This window comes from Curcuma longa, chromosome 11, assembly GCF_044706935.1.
Source record: "Curcuma longa cultivar G26 ecotype Majalengka, Jawa Barat chromosome 11, ITB_CL_G26_1.1, whole genome shotgun sequence".
NCBI classification, from domain to species: domain Eukaryota; kingdom Viridiplantae; phylum Streptophyta; class Magnoliopsida; order Zingiberales; family Zingiberaceae; genus Curcuma; species Curcuma longa.
Genome location: NC_133871.1, coordinates 19,372,727 through 19,387,346, shown reverse-complemented (window position 1 = coordinate 19,387,346; position 14,620 = coordinate 19,372,727). Strand labels below are relative to the sequence as shown.

General features: G+C 36.1%; 2 protein-coding genes and 1 pseudogene across 2 annotated transcripts; 1 reads left to right on the top strand and 2 right to left on the bottom strand.

Moving 5' to 3' along the window:
• Positions 1 to 160: 160 nt before the first annotated feature.
• Positions 161 to 2,769, bottom strand: LOC141841461 (uncharacterized; annotated as a pseudogene).
• A 508-nt stretch (positions 2,770 to 3,277) lies between these two features.
• Positions 3,278 to 10,781, bottom strand: LOC141838254 (ras-related protein RABF1-like). Its single transcript, XM_074725676.1, has 8 exons — positions 10,616 to 10,781; positions 8,083 to 8,159; positions 7,297 to 7,380; positions 6,547 to 6,641; positions 6,225 to 6,330; positions 5,161 to 5,250; positions 4,995 to 5,081; positions 3,278 to 3,467 (listed from the first exon to the last, which is right to left on the bottom strand). The coding sequence occupies exons 1-8, from the start codon at positions 10,638 to 10,640 to the stop codon at positions 3,435 to 3,437; spliced, it is 597 nt and encodes a 198-aa protein (XP_074581777.1). The 5' UTR covers positions 10,641 to 10,781; the 3' UTR covers positions 3,278 to 3,434.
• Positions 10,782 to 12,187: 1,406 nt separating this feature from the next.
• Positions 12,188 to 13,200, top strand: LOC141837288 (transcription factor RAX1-like). The gene is made up of 3 exons (XM_074724716.1): positions 12,188 to 12,323; positions 12,423 to 12,552; positions 12,639 to 13,200. Exons 1-3 carry the CDS (start codon positions 12,188 to 12,190, stop codon positions 13,198 to 13,200), a joined length of 828 nt encoding a protein of 275 aa, XP_074580817.1.
• Positions 13,201 to 14,620: the final 1,420 nt, after the last annotated feature.

Below are 14,620 nucleotides of genomic sequence, written 5' to 3'. Positions count from 1 at the left end.
GAGATGGAAATAATCATTTTTCCACTAGAAGTTGATAAGCATGATGGATCACGTGTAGCTACTGACTGGAATTCTGAATTGTTCTACTTTGTCTGCCTACAAATTATTTGGACTATTTTGTTCAAATGAAATCTATTTTTTTTATCAACACAGTTAAAAATGATTAAAAAAAACATAACATTATATCATATTCATAAACTAGTTAATAGCCCATGACTAAAAATAAACAAAATTATCAAGAGCAGAAGAATAATACAACACTAGAAATTGATATCTGGGACTGGATAGGAAATGATTTAACAGTAGCCACAGCACTTCAATCCACTAAAATAAAATCTTGCAGATCTCATCAATTAAGATGTTCGAGGAAGCCTCTTTACAATCTCCTGAAATAAGAACGATTTGATCAGAGGGGGAAAAAAGAACATTTTTGTTTGAAATTATGTGAAAATCCGGTTAAATCGTGGAAATTTTGTTATGTGACTGTACATAGTGGAAGATATCATTTCATCACACGATTAGAAGCTGTAAAAAGAAGTTTATAGTAGAAAAGGAATAAATGAACAAGCATAAAAAGTTATTGAAACAGCAGGTATCATTGAAAAGTGTTTCCCTGATAAATGGATTTGGGAAGTCATACGCATTGCGGCTTCAAATGCCAGATCGATAGGCTGCGCCGCCCACTGATATGGATTCCATGCCAGCAACGTTATTGTTATTGTGTCAACAAAGACATGTGATGTCTTGACTGGTTCAGTAATTCATTGTGAAGATCTTAGTTGGGAAGAGCTTAATCGGAGCATTAACAGTGGTAACAAAAAGGAGTGATAGTAAAATCAGAAAATTAAGATGCATCATAATTGGTACTTATGTTTTGTTCCAGCTATAACTTATGTAAAGAAAAATGTAGAGAAACCAAATCTAATACAAAATGGAGCATTAAATTGATTTTACTATAATGTTATAGGAACCCTTAGTCTTATTTAATGCATCATAATTATTTTGGTATTAGATTTTTTTACTCTCTCTAAGTTTATATTTAGAAACAAGCAAGAGTGGATGAGAATTTTAAAATAATAATTAATTTGAATCCATCTACTTTGAAGTACATCAAGGTATACTAAAATTATAGCATTTCATAGGAAGATTAAAAGTCTAAGATACTTTAAGCCATAGTCATTCATATGTAAATTTGCAGGAACATCATGTCATTGTCCTCATTTCACAACAAATGGCCTGTGGCTATTGAAGGGTTGTAATATATGTTTCCACAGGAAACAAGGTTATTGTGCATGAACTCTTCTTGTACAGGAAAATTTCCATAACAGCTGGATTTTTGAATCCTCCAACTCTGATTGCAAGGAACAAAACACTCGTAGAAGTCAAAGTAGTCCATGTCTGATACAAGTTTACATCCAACAGAAAGGTCCTAAGGACCTCTAAACTTTAACTTCGGGCTTAGTTTGAAGATCTCTAAAGAGGGCTTAGTTTGAAGATCTCTAAAGGAGCATGATGATAAAAACAGCAGCATGAGGGTTTCACAAACGTATGTTAAACAATACTATAAGTTAAGCTATGCTCAATTGTGTCATTCACAAGAGAGGGTTTTCTGTTATTTGATTGCAGAGCAAAGTGTGGGTTTCTCTTTGAGATGCTTGAGAAATTTGAAATTCCTCCCAAAAAAAGTTTTTTTATACTTTGTGCAGCTAAATTATCTTTCAAGTAAACATATAAACATATGTATCAATGATTAATGTAGGAAAAGAAGGACGCACCTCAATATGCCACAGCGTTCACACTCACAAGAGCAGCGAACGAGCCAATGCTGTCAAGCCCATGGCTCTTCCTGCACTCGTAGTAGAACACGGTGTACACCGCCATGGTGTACAAGTTCCAGGCCGCATCCACCACAGCCACGACGCACCCCAGGCCCATCCAGCTCTGCTTCGTCGGTTCTGAGGCCATCACCAGCCCCATTAACAATGCGCCGTAGATCGCCGCCTTCATCGTCACCATCATGGCGGTGAGGGCAACACCTCTTTTCTTGTTCCCCAAGTAGAGGTTCACCGCCCAGGAGAGAGCACCGATCCCCCACGTCTCCTCCACGGTCGCTATCACGAGACTCATGCGCCACCGAGTCGACAGGTAGAGGTACAAGAAGGCCACGAGGAAGGCTAAGAAGATTGAGTCGGAGAGGGAGCCGAGGGCGACGGAAGCGAGGGCGAACGAGGAGAGGAGGGCAATGCCGACGGCGAGGAGGACCGCATAGAGCCGAGTCACCATAGTCTGGTACCAGCGGCAGGCGATCCGGTGTAGGAGGCCGTCGGGGGTCAAATCTGTGTCGGTGTAGGCAGCGGCGAAAGTGTAGATGGACGAGAGAGAGAGAAGAGGGAGGAGAAGAAGGAGAAGAGGGAGATGAGGGGCGCGATGGCGGCGAAGGATTTGAGGTCGTTGACGATGGACGGGATGAGGTTCGGTGGGCGGTGCTTGGTTTCCTCGAGGAGGATAGAGATCTTGGCAGCGAGGTCGAGGGGGATTGGGGCGATGGAGTAGTAACAGTAGAAGAGGAGGGAGGAGCAGAGGACGGAGAGGAGGAAGAGGGGGAGGAGAAGCTGGCCGGCCTTGAGGAAGAGGAGGATGGATTGGCATAGGATTTGAGAAATTCCCAGGGGACTCGTCGATCTGAAGGTCAAGGCCATGGCGGTGTGCTGTTGTGGCCGTCAGCGGCGGCGGTGCCGGTGGCGGAGCGGGTTCAGATCTCAGCAACCAAATAATAACCGTAGAGTTCTTGAAGAAAAGAAAATTTCATTTTGGCCCTCCATCTCTTAAAAATTTCTGTCCTCTTCGCCTCCAAAATTTCTAAATAATTATTTTTTAAAAAATAATTTATTATCAAAAGATAATTTTATAATTTTTAGATTCACAAACACTCCTATTATTTAATTTTGCAGTCATTAAAACAATGGTGTGAATGATATTATATTGTTGTCATGTGTATTATTGAAGTTCGGTGGACCCATCTTAATTAGGACTGTAGTGCACTTGGAGTTGGAGGTATATGACTGTTGAGCTGTACTCACTGGACATCCGGATGAAACACAAAAGAGTAGGCCGGTCCATAAAATTCTCATCAATCAATCAATGAAAAATCTCAAAGAACGATCTATTATATACAATCTTATTCTATTTTATATGAGACTATTTTAAAGACTAACAATTTTATCATTGCACCGCTCATAATTTTCCAACATCTCTAAATATACAATGAATTAGCATGTATACATATTATGCACTATATCCATTCACCATGAGTAGCAACAACGAAGAACTAAATACAATAATAATAGAATTTGATACTTAAGATTGCACGAGATACGATTCAAACATTTTTTTGCCGTGCTACTAAATAAAATCATGCAGATCTTGTCGCACAATTAAGATGTCCGAGGAAGCCTCTTTGCGATCTCCTGAAATGAAAACATTTTGCCAAGAGGACAGCATATTATGAATGCATTTTGTTTCAAGAATGGCTTAGGAAAAATTTTGACCTTGTTGAATTATGGAAAATTATATGCGAGTGTACATAGTGGAGGATAGCATTCGTCACACCAGGAGTTGAAGATGTAGAAAGAATTTGATATTAGAGTTTAAGGATTTAAAAAAGCAGCAGAATAAAAGTTTGAAACAGCAGGTCAAACTGTGTTCCTGATAAATAGATTTGGAAAGTCACACTCATTTACCTTTTGTTTCATGATTTTGAGTGTCAATCAATATCAATTGACAACGGCAAAAATATATCGAAAAATATGCTGTGTTAGGTTGGACGAGATAAGTCTTCTTGATTTTATTTGTTGGTCATGACAAGTTGAAATATTACGAACAGATATGGAAGGGGAAGAGAAGCACGATCATAACACCAGCAATAACAAAGAGGAGTAAAGTTAAAATTGGAAAAAATGAGATATATCCATATCTTATGCAGATGTTTATTTCAATTCAAGCTGTGTTACTCCAAGTCTAACTCTATTTAAAGATATGTGGAAATTTTAACTCAAATCTAAGATGTCCTGACAGCATTATTTAAGTTGAGACTTGAAAAATTATATAATTGATCATACTATAATTCTACAAGAACCATTGCTCTCGTCCATTATGAAAAGTATTCTGGTGGTAAATCATTAAACGAGATTTTTATAATTTTTTTTTTGTAATTTAGTGCTTTAAATTGTAATAAAATTGATTTCTAATTGCAATAGACTTACATTTGGAGTGATAGTTGGTATCTACATGCTTTGAAATATGGCTAAAAGTGTTGTCAACGTGGCATGATATCAAAATTGTATCATTCTAGCTGGAGACTGCAACTCTAACATACATTGATGCTTGGTTATACTCAACGTTCAGAATCCAAACCGTGTCAAGTTTCAATATTTAACTAGAGCAGTCTTGTTTCAGTATAGATGATTAACACAGTGACACAAGTAACATTGTCTATGTCAAGCAGTACTAAGTTTCAGAATTTTATCAAAATAATATATTTTGACCGTGTCATCCGACATAATATAATATTTCAAACCATGGTTATACTCGCTATTTTTCAAACAGGACAATAATAATCTCAAACAAGGTACTTCAAATGTCAATTTGCTATTAGAATTTGGCTTCTTTATGTGATGGTTCTTTCCAGTTTTACAGCAAATGGCCTATGGCTGTTGTTGAAGGGTTGAAATGAAAAGCTAATGCAGAAAACAAGGTCAAAGTGCATGAACCCTAGATAATAATAACGGTCTTAACATAAGATTCTTATCCAAACCCTTAGTTGCTATGGTAATATCTTAAGGAACAACATAAAAACTGATTGGCGATGCTAAAAGCAAACAAAGTGGTTCTTTCATAATAAATAGCTACCTAATTGATATTGGATATAATGTTTTAGAGAGAGAGAGAATGTGGCATTCAAATGTGAAAATAGTTTGCTCCACATGAATATGTACCTCAAAAAGTTCGTTGATATTGTTATCTGTCTTTGCCGAAGTCTCCATGAAGAACATGCCATTTCTCTCTGCATACTCCATGGCAACCTTCAATGAATGAACTTTAAGGACAGAGCTACTGATCAAGGTCAAAAAGATACAAAATCAATCAGAAGGTATTGCAAACCTGAGATGAGACAACCCTATCTTCTTGCAAGTCGGCCTTGTTACCAACTAATGCCATGACAATACCAGGAGTCGCGTGCTTCTGAAGTTCCTGTTCAACATGCAATTATATACCTATAAATTTGACAGGTCAGGCTGACGAATTAATCAGGATTGAAGAAGCTTAACTGCAGTTGCAGACACAAACTTTTCCTTATGTAACCTAATATACCTCACTCACATGATTCAATTGTACTTGTAATACATTATAGTTACCTTTCAAATACTCGAGGCAAATTAAACTTGGCAAAATACTTTTGTTTGCCAAAACATCCCCATAAGACCCAGAATGATGAGATCAGAATAACTAATAAAGTTGAAGAATGTAAGCATCATAGCATTCTCAGTTATTACATGTTATATTTATCAAAGTACATTCAGATGGTACTTCAACCACATTAGCATGCCAGAGTAACTAATGAAAGCTTGAGCCTGAAATTTATATTTATTTTATGGATGTTAGTCAAGAGCATGATTCAGCCTAGCTGATGTTGACAAGGAAAACAAGATTATAAATCATATAGGATTTTGACTCCCTTACATATGAGCTCTGAAAACTTAAAAGAAATAAACTGACAAAATAACTTCATGAAAAGAGAAGCCAAAAAAACAGTCTCCTTTACATTGTTTTTTTCTTCTTTGTAAAGTGACTAAAGGAGAGCTAATTTTTCTTCCCAGGAACTTGCTGAGAAACAATAAAAACCATCAACACCACCTAGAAAAAAAATTGGGCCTTGCAAGGATCATTATCTGCTGTCAAGTATGGAAAGCAAAGTCAGCTGTCTTACTATTTCAATTACACATTTTATTGTTTCAATGCTATAGAAGATCATGAATATAAATTTGTGTAGCAGAGGAAATAAAGCTCCATCTTATGAGTTCTATCAGGCATCTATAGGCTGCAAGATGAAAGCTCACATCTCTGTGACATCTCAGCAGCTTGAACTTGATGGAACATATAGAAAGCAGTAAAATATTCCATCCAGAAAGATCAGTCAGAGTATCAAGTCAAAGAATGAATGATACCTTCACCCAATATTGTGCTTTTTTGAATGTTTCTTCACTTGTTATATCGTACACTACAATTGCTACAGCAGCTCCTCGGTAGTAAAGAGGAGCCAGTGAGGCGTACCTATAGTTGGTACATCAAAACAAGAGACATTACTCATAGAATCTTGAGAATTGACAAAGACACACAAAGCACAATCACCCGTAAAATAAAAGAAACAGAAATTTCATCCTATACATATTGTAGCCAAGAAATACTACAAAACCACAACAATTTAATAAATATGGAACATTATACAACAAGAAATATAATTTAAACCTTAATAATTCCATCATTCACCTCTCTTGTCCAGCTGTATCCCATATTTCAAACTTAACCGTCGTGGAATCTTGCAAGGCTAATGTTTGGGATAAGAAGGATGCGCCAACAGTTACCTAAGTAAATCAAATAAAAAAACATCAAATATCTGAAGTAATAAAAAAAAAAGTAGTATAAAAGAGGAAACTAAACAGCGAAGCAGGGAGTGTAGCGCAATAAACTGAAATTATATTGGTGGAAAGTCATCAAACAATCAGCACTAATCACCAAAATTACTGCTATAGGAGAACTTAAACAGAGAGAGCAGAGAAATAATAAAATAACTGAAATTATTTAAGCTCAACCTGTTTTTTCCCCCATTGCTTAGTTCAACAATTTTGCTTAATGGAAAAAATTGTCAAGTGCTGAAAGCTTTCTAGCTTTCTTGGCCTTCCTCTCTAGTACTTCCTACGTCCTCTTATCTAGGTGAGGCTCTCAAAAACTATCTGTGGATGCATGTGAATCACTTCACGTATTGTTTCTTCAGTCTATACTAATAATACTAGACTATTTAGCATATAGCGCTTCTTAAATTATGTGAACTCTAACCTCCAAACAGATTATCAAGCTTTTCATCCAATCAAAGAGACAGAACTTTTTTTATCAAGCAGCAGGTTTTATCCTAATGCTATTGATGTTGTATTATGTAAATGGGATCATTGTAAATACACGAAGAAGTGTTCTAACTCATACCTACACAACATTTGTTAGATTGCTTCGAGAAAGCATTACCTTTGAAGTAGGGTCAAATTGACCACGAACAAAGCGGAGAACTATGCAGCTTTTACCAACACCAGAATCACCTAACAATACCAACTGTAAAGATGAAATATCATTAGCATCAAAATCAATCAGTTTGTTTAATTATGCTGTGAAATTATTTATTAGAAAATTAATGCATCTTGGGGAAAAAAAGTTTGGTGAACTTTATTGGGCAATTGTTGAAAGATAACACTAAATGGAAACAATTAACTCTTGAATCTAATACTTGTCAATCCTGCACCCTCTTTGCTCTATATGGCCCCCTTTTTACAAACTAAAACTATATCTTTCAGATAACCTTAGAAATTCAAATAAATAAACTAAAAAAGTGATATGAAGAACAAACATATGATGACAAAATGTGAACTGCTTATTGTATACAAACTTGAGCATGTATTAGCAAATACAACTGATAAGGGCATGACTCTACTTCATTCTCCAACTTCTGTTAAGAAATACGCTACATTTGCATACATAAAAATCACTGATACAGTAGTAGAGATATACACAATGAATCAGAACAGAAACTAAAAAGTGAAGCCCAGGACACCCAAGGAGGGCAAAAAAACAAGCATGGAATAATTATTCAATTAAATAGGAAACTGAATTACAAAAGAATTGAGACTAAGAGACTTCTAGAAAGTACATATTAAATTGACAAATAGTAAATCTTCTTCAGGAAGAAATAGATTTTGCAATAAAATTGGGATCATGGTTGAAGTTCATATTGCAAAATAGGAAAGACAAACAACATACCTTCACACGTAAGTTTTTTGGGTCCGAGGCCATTGAATTTTCACCATTCAAACCACCCAAACTTCCAGCATTTCTGTCTGATAATTGTTAGGCACACTTAATTAGATTATTTTGTTTCTAAATCAAAGCAACAATCATTTGATTTTCCATTGACAGTAATTGAATATGATAATAATGATGCAATAATTAAACAGTTGAATAAAATATTGGAAATGCAAAGTACTACTGACATTCATGTGTATGTAGAGTGATGGAAGAATGAGACAGATTAAAATTTCTTGCAAAACGAGTCCATTCAGCAAGTGATCAATCAAAACTACCATAAGTTAACCACAAAATTGCCAATTATCAAGGCAAATAATAAAAACATCGGTACAGGGAAGAAAAGCTGTTATTCATTTCCACAATGAGAAATATGATTACACATTTTACAAGGTCATATGTTCTCTTCTTATATTGCTAGAAAACATATATGAGGAATAAAAGACTTGTAGCATTGAAGAGTTTACAGACAAAAATTAGTAACTGAACAAAATCTCATTCATTTATCCTTATTAAATAAGAAAGTAAAAAGGGGAAATATATGCAAAATCCTGAAGTCCTAAAAGAAACTAAAATGCATGCCCCTTGCATGTTGGATACTCTGGTTTTATATTCAAGATTCAGAGGAGTTCTATCTATTATTGCTCCTAAATTACCAAGTTGTTGCACATAAAGGGACTCTAGAGAAAAAGGGAAGTTATCTAGTTTTTCTCAACTCGTGGTAAATATATGACAAGCAAAAAAACTCTAAAGAACAACTTGACCATATTTTGATTGTATCAACAAAACCAAATTCCAGCTTATTTAACAAGCATTCTTCCTATAAAATATAATAATTTTAATGTCTTACAAACTCACAAACAGAAACAGAATATTTTTAAATTTATCTTTTGAATTGTAAATTCCTTGATAAATAAAAATATGCTACTATAAAAAATGTTGCTTATGCCTGTTCACTCAAGTATCATCTTACTTGGAGACAATATAATTGAAGGGGAGGGAAGTGAGGGAGGGAAGTGAAGGGGAGGGGAGGAAAGAAGGGAACTAGAATCGTGGATTAGTTGGGATCATAGCATGGAAGGACGAACCCTTCTTTTTCATCCCTTCCTTTGATTATGTGATAAGAAATATGAACAAAAAGAAGGCCAAAAGTCTAAATTAACCATCATTAAAATACTGCTTACTAGCCGTAGTTCCCTCTCCTGTTCTATGAAGGAAAGATGTGATCCCTCATCTGTTCAAAAGCAAGCTGTTGTAGCCACAAAGGAAGCTTGTCAGTTGACTCTCTAGAATTAGGTTATGATATTTCCAATTGGAGATAAGGGGATCACAAGGAAAAAGATGCAATTTTTAGGGCTACCTAAAAGAACAGTAGGCTATTGACATAGATATCCTGATTCCTTCCCTACTTCTGCGCAAAATTGGGTGCACAATTGTCTTCCTTCCTCCATGGATTCGTTGTCTTCCCTGGCAAATACTCAGGTCCCAAGTCTGCTCCTCATTTTTAGCCAACAACAGCAGTGATCATAGCAACTTATACAAAACCCATCGGCCATTTCATCACTTGTAAACTGGGATACAATTTATTTGCTAGCTAAATGACTTTTAATACCTATATTTTCTCCTTTTTCTCTTTTCCTAATACCTATTCTGAACACATAACTCCCTCCTTTGTATTCCAATCCACATTCTTCAGTGCCAAAAGATGCTAGACAACGGAGCATGATCCCAAATCATCACAATTTGAACCCATAATCCCACCAAATCTATGGATTCATTCTAAAATATCTAAATACACGTATATATGATTAAAATTCATACTCATAAAATATAGACATTTATGCTAGTTGTCAAAGCGTACGTAACTCTCAATCTTTTCCATCCAATTTGAGATTGTCATCAGTGACTTGTGTTGTTATAATCATACGCAGCATGCAGAGTTCAATAGATGTATAAGATCCATAAAGCCGCTTCAAATAGTTGAGATTAACACCTGTTGCAGTCGTCGTTTTTGTTGGTACTTATATCATCTTTAAAAACAAAACTTGTTTCACCTAATCCCAAAGATACGCCATACTTCTTAAACAATAGATGCTGACCTCCATTAGCGTCCAACATTTCTACAACCACCCCCTAGGGAGCTCCTATCACACCCCGATCAATAAAAAAACGTGAGGCCAAAAGGCAATTTTTTTCTCCCAGTATTTCAAGGAACACCGATCAAAAAGTCATTCACCCTTAAGCATACATCAATAGTCTCAATGCAGAATCGACACAGCAAATTCGAAAGGTGCGAGGTTTCATATCGTAAATTATATGCACAACCCACTCCTAACGTTTCTACAACCAGGAGAAAAGAACAATTCTCACAAAAAGAAGCACAGACCTACCTGAGAATTGGAGGATCGGGAGGATTGAAGGGTACAGAGATCAGGAAGGGGGAAAATGTATCACAACGCAAAAGAGAAGAGAAGAGAAGTTGGAGGGGAACCTGGAAGAGAGGAGGAGCAACCCATCTGCGGGAGAGGCGACGCGTGGTCGCCCGAGTTCGACGGCGGAGGAGAGGGGATCCCAGCGGCCAAGCTCGGCGATCGAGTTGCCTCGGCCGGGTCGAGGGCGAGTTAGTCCAAGTCCGATCGGGGAAAGGGAGGGAGGAGAAATCCAACGCGTGAGGCAATGGGTTGAAGATTCGCGGTACATGTCAAATCATAAAAATAAAAAAAATATTGGGTAAAAAAATTATTAAAAACATTTTTATTTTATTATTATTAAAGTTTTATTCTATTGTTTTGATGTCACTTAAATATGATAACATATTGCAATTATACTTCTAGATATTAATATTATAGTAACTAATAAAGGTTTTTAAAATAAAAATATGATAAGATATCTTTTTAATATTTTTTAAAATGGAATGCATTTACATGAAAAATAAAGGATGACTTTTTAATTTTAATTAAAAACAAATCAATAATTTTATTATAAATTTTTTTGGTTTAGATTTTTAAATTGATTTACGTATAATATACATAAGCAACACTGTCACATATTTTAAAAATTAAATAACTTATTTGTTCAATAACGAAGAATTAATTAAGTTGGGTGCTTGAATTCTAATTACAATTCAACTATAGAAAATTAAATTTTGCTAATTAATAATATTGTGGAGTAAAAAAAGGTACGGTCATCAATGATGACTGACAATGTTAATTAATGATCGATATGAGCATCGCATGCATTAAAACGATTCTAAAGCGCGGGCCCTAATTAAGCTCCTAATCACTTTAATAATGAAAAAGTGTACGACTTGTGCTAATGTTAACCAATGATTTCCTTTCTTGATAATGCAATGACGCACGGTATGACGTTAATCAGATTCTCTAATGTCCACATAATATTAATGCACACACACTTCGTGCTATAAAATACGTACGCCTATGATCATCTACATGTACTAAACTATATATATACGTTGAAATAATACAAATGAAATTGGTATAAATAGAAGCTAAAAGAACATCTGATGCATGCGTGCATGCTTCGTACGTGCGGTTCACATGCATGCGTGCATGCATGCATGCGGCGCTGTTGAAGTGAAGGTTGCGTCTCGTCAGTTCTGAGAGGGCTACTCTTTCCTTCCCCATTCCCCTATTTCTCCTTTCTCGTCCTGTGCATTTTCCACAATTCAAATTAATTATCGACTAAGGTACGTCATCCCTGGAAATGTCGTCAAGCAGCTAGCCATGTCCCACCCTCCATTTAATTACCATCCATGTCACTTGTCCCTTCCAGAGCTGGCTGCTCGCAACAGATTTATAGATATATTTTGCATCCAATCCATAGTACAATTTACAGGGAATGGCCTTGATGGTAAGTGTTTTGGGGAGGTTGAAAGAAGTGATGGAAATCAGAGCAGGGTAACCTTTGACTTTCTCAATTCCTTACTCCCTAGCTAGCTCCTCATATTTCTTCAGCTCAATCTCTCTCTTTGTTTGCTCTTCTATATAAATCCTCTAAGGCACCATTTCAACCTTGTAGCTAGCTAGTACCCTTCAGAGAGCTCATGGGGAGAGCTCCTTGCTGTGACAAGGCCAATGTGAAGAAGGGCCCTTGGTCCCCTGAGGAAGACACCAAGCTCAAGGGATTCATTGAGAAAAATGGCACTGGTGGGAATTGGATTGCTCTCCCTCACAAAGCAGGTAATTTAATTAATCTAATTTCTGGATGTGTTTGTTTTAATGCAACTACTCTCTCAAATTGATTTATGGATGTTGAGTGTGTGTGTGTGTGTTTGACAGGGCTGAAGAGATGTGGAAAGAGTTGCAGACTGAGATGGCTCAACTATCTGAGGCCCAATCTGAAGCATGGGGAGTTCTCTGAAGAAGAAGACAGGATCATATACAACCTCTTTGCTGCCATCGGAAGCAGGTGATCAGATATATCATGTGTGTTCGATGCAAACAAAGAAATCCATGTACATAATATATGATCTCTTGATGTTCTTGCATGCGCAGGTGGTCCATCATTGCTTCTCAGCTACCGGGAAGAACAGACAACGACATCAAGAACTACTGGAACACCAAGCTCAAGAAGAAGCTCCTGGGAATCACTTCCACTTCCCAGAGGAAGGCGAAGCCACAACAGCCTTATCCAGACCAGCATGATCTGCTCTTCCCTTCGACTCATCATCAAGAAATCCATCTTCCAACAGCTGTCTCTCAACCCTTCGCTCCTCTCATCCCTGATCAACACCCCTTGCAGCATCTCCCATACCAATACCACGGGACGACGGAGAGCAATGGCAGCATGATCTCCTTCAGCATCGATCAAGGCTGCAGCTCCTCCGATGGAAACTGCACTACTACTCAGCTAAACTACGGCAATTATGGCGGTGTGAAGGACGACAGGTTGATTTTCAGTGGAGGAGGGTTTGAGATCGAGAGCACTGCACTGGAGTACAGCTACGAAGAAGAAATCAAGCAGTTTCTGATATCCAACACAACAGTCTCGCCTTGGATTCAAAGCCTCAACAGTATTTCTGACCACAAGAACTGGAAGGATCATAAAGGCATGTAAGCTAATTATATCGAGTCGATGTACCATTAACATTGGTAATCTGAACATGGAGTAACAGTGCCAGTACTTTCAGTTTATCACTACTGTCTGGTAATCTCACATCAAGTCAAGACAAGTGAAATTTGTATTTATGCTTTATAGTAATGTAACTGTACCTCGATCTGTCTGCATTAAACTCTGTGAAGTTTCTTTTTATGTTTTTTTATAGATTTGTTTGAGACAAAAGCGCCGCTTAGTGGTAGTTTAAAGGGTGGATTATTTTGGAGGGTAGCAGAGCTTGAGGGACAGTGGCATGGGCTCATGGCTGTCATGAAGAATATTTTAGAGCTCGAGTGCAGTGACGAAGTGAGATTAGATTCTTGTCGAACTTTGTACTCTATTTATTATATAAGCATGTGTACAGAGGGCATTGAAATTTGTATAAGAAAGCAGTACTACTGATGTCATTGACTGACACTCTTATTTTTTTATTAATAAAAGAAAATTAATTAATTTGTATGATTGGAGTTGCTTAATTATTGTTCATCTAGATCATACATTTGGTTTGATCTGCTAATATATATATAGCATAGATGAATTTTAAGTTAACTTTGGCAAAAATACAAAGGGCAAAATGATAAGCAAATTAAATTTATTCTTAATCTTGACATATATAATAACTAACAATAACAATGACAAACTTGATGTTGTTTTCTCACTTTGCACTCTCCTCCTCTGCATGAAGATGAACACCAAGTGTTGCAATCACTAGTGTCCTTGGCACCACTACAACTTCGTCGGTTATGACCCCATTCGCGATAGTCCCAACAACAATTAGCAGCGTCAGCGACATCTTTAATTTTAAACAAAAAAGAATAATCAATATAATTAGTACAATACGTACATGACAAATAAATTCAATAAAATTTAAAATACAATTAGTATGAAATATCTAAATAACAAATGTTAACTTACTTGCAAGGCAAAACGTAGTAAAGATAAGAAAGACACAGAGAATCATCACTCGTGACATGATGTGGTATAGTAGTAATTCTCTTCTAAGTTGTATATGATATGTATGTGTTTCAATTGTGGTGTAAAATGAGTATATATATTGTTATGAAAAGTGAAGAGAAAAGTATAAAAGGGAATAATAACAGATAAAGAAATATAATCAATGGTATTACGTTTACATAATAATTAAGGTATGATTATATATTAAAATTTCTTCCAAGAAAATTTCAAATTCCTAAAGATAGCCAAGGAATCATTAATTATTTATATTAAAAAATTACTCAAATACATTCAGAAAAAGGCATATATATATATATATATAGTAAGTATATGTGTCTATCTAAAATCAATATATATATATATATATAGTAAGTATATGTGCGTATCTCAATTACGGTGTAAAATCAATATATTGTCACCAAAAGAA

What these genes read in the sequence shown, in the direction of transcription:
- LOC141838254 (XM_074725676.1), bottom strand. Translation starts at nt 10,640, where the DNA reads ATGGGTTGCTCCTCCTCTCTTCCAG. An exon ending in TTGCTCCTCCTCTCTTCCAG is followed by an intron (nt 8,160 to 10,615) that starts GTTCCCCTCCAA and finishes AACAATTATCAG; the next exon opens with ACAGAAATGCTGGAAGTTTG. An exon ending in ATAGGGTTGTCTCATCTCAG is followed by an intron (nt 5,082 to 5,160) that starts GTTTGCAATACC and finishes CATTCATTGAAG; the next exon opens with GTTGCCATGGAGTATGCAGA.
- LOC141837288 (XM_074724716.1), top strand. Translation starts at nt 12,188, where the DNA reads ATGGGGAGAGCTCCTTGCTGTGACAAGGCCAATGTGAAGAAGGGCCCT. An exon ending in TGCTCTCCCTCACAAAGCAG is followed by an intron (nt 12,324 to 12,422) that starts GTAATTTAATTA and finishes TGTGTTTGACAG; the next exon opens with GGCTGAAGAGATGTGGAAAG. An exon ending in TTTGCTGCCATCGGAAGCAG is followed by an intron (nt 12,553 to 12,638) that starts GTGATCAGATAT and finishes TTGCATGCGCAG; the next exon opens with GTGGTCCATCATTGCTTCTC.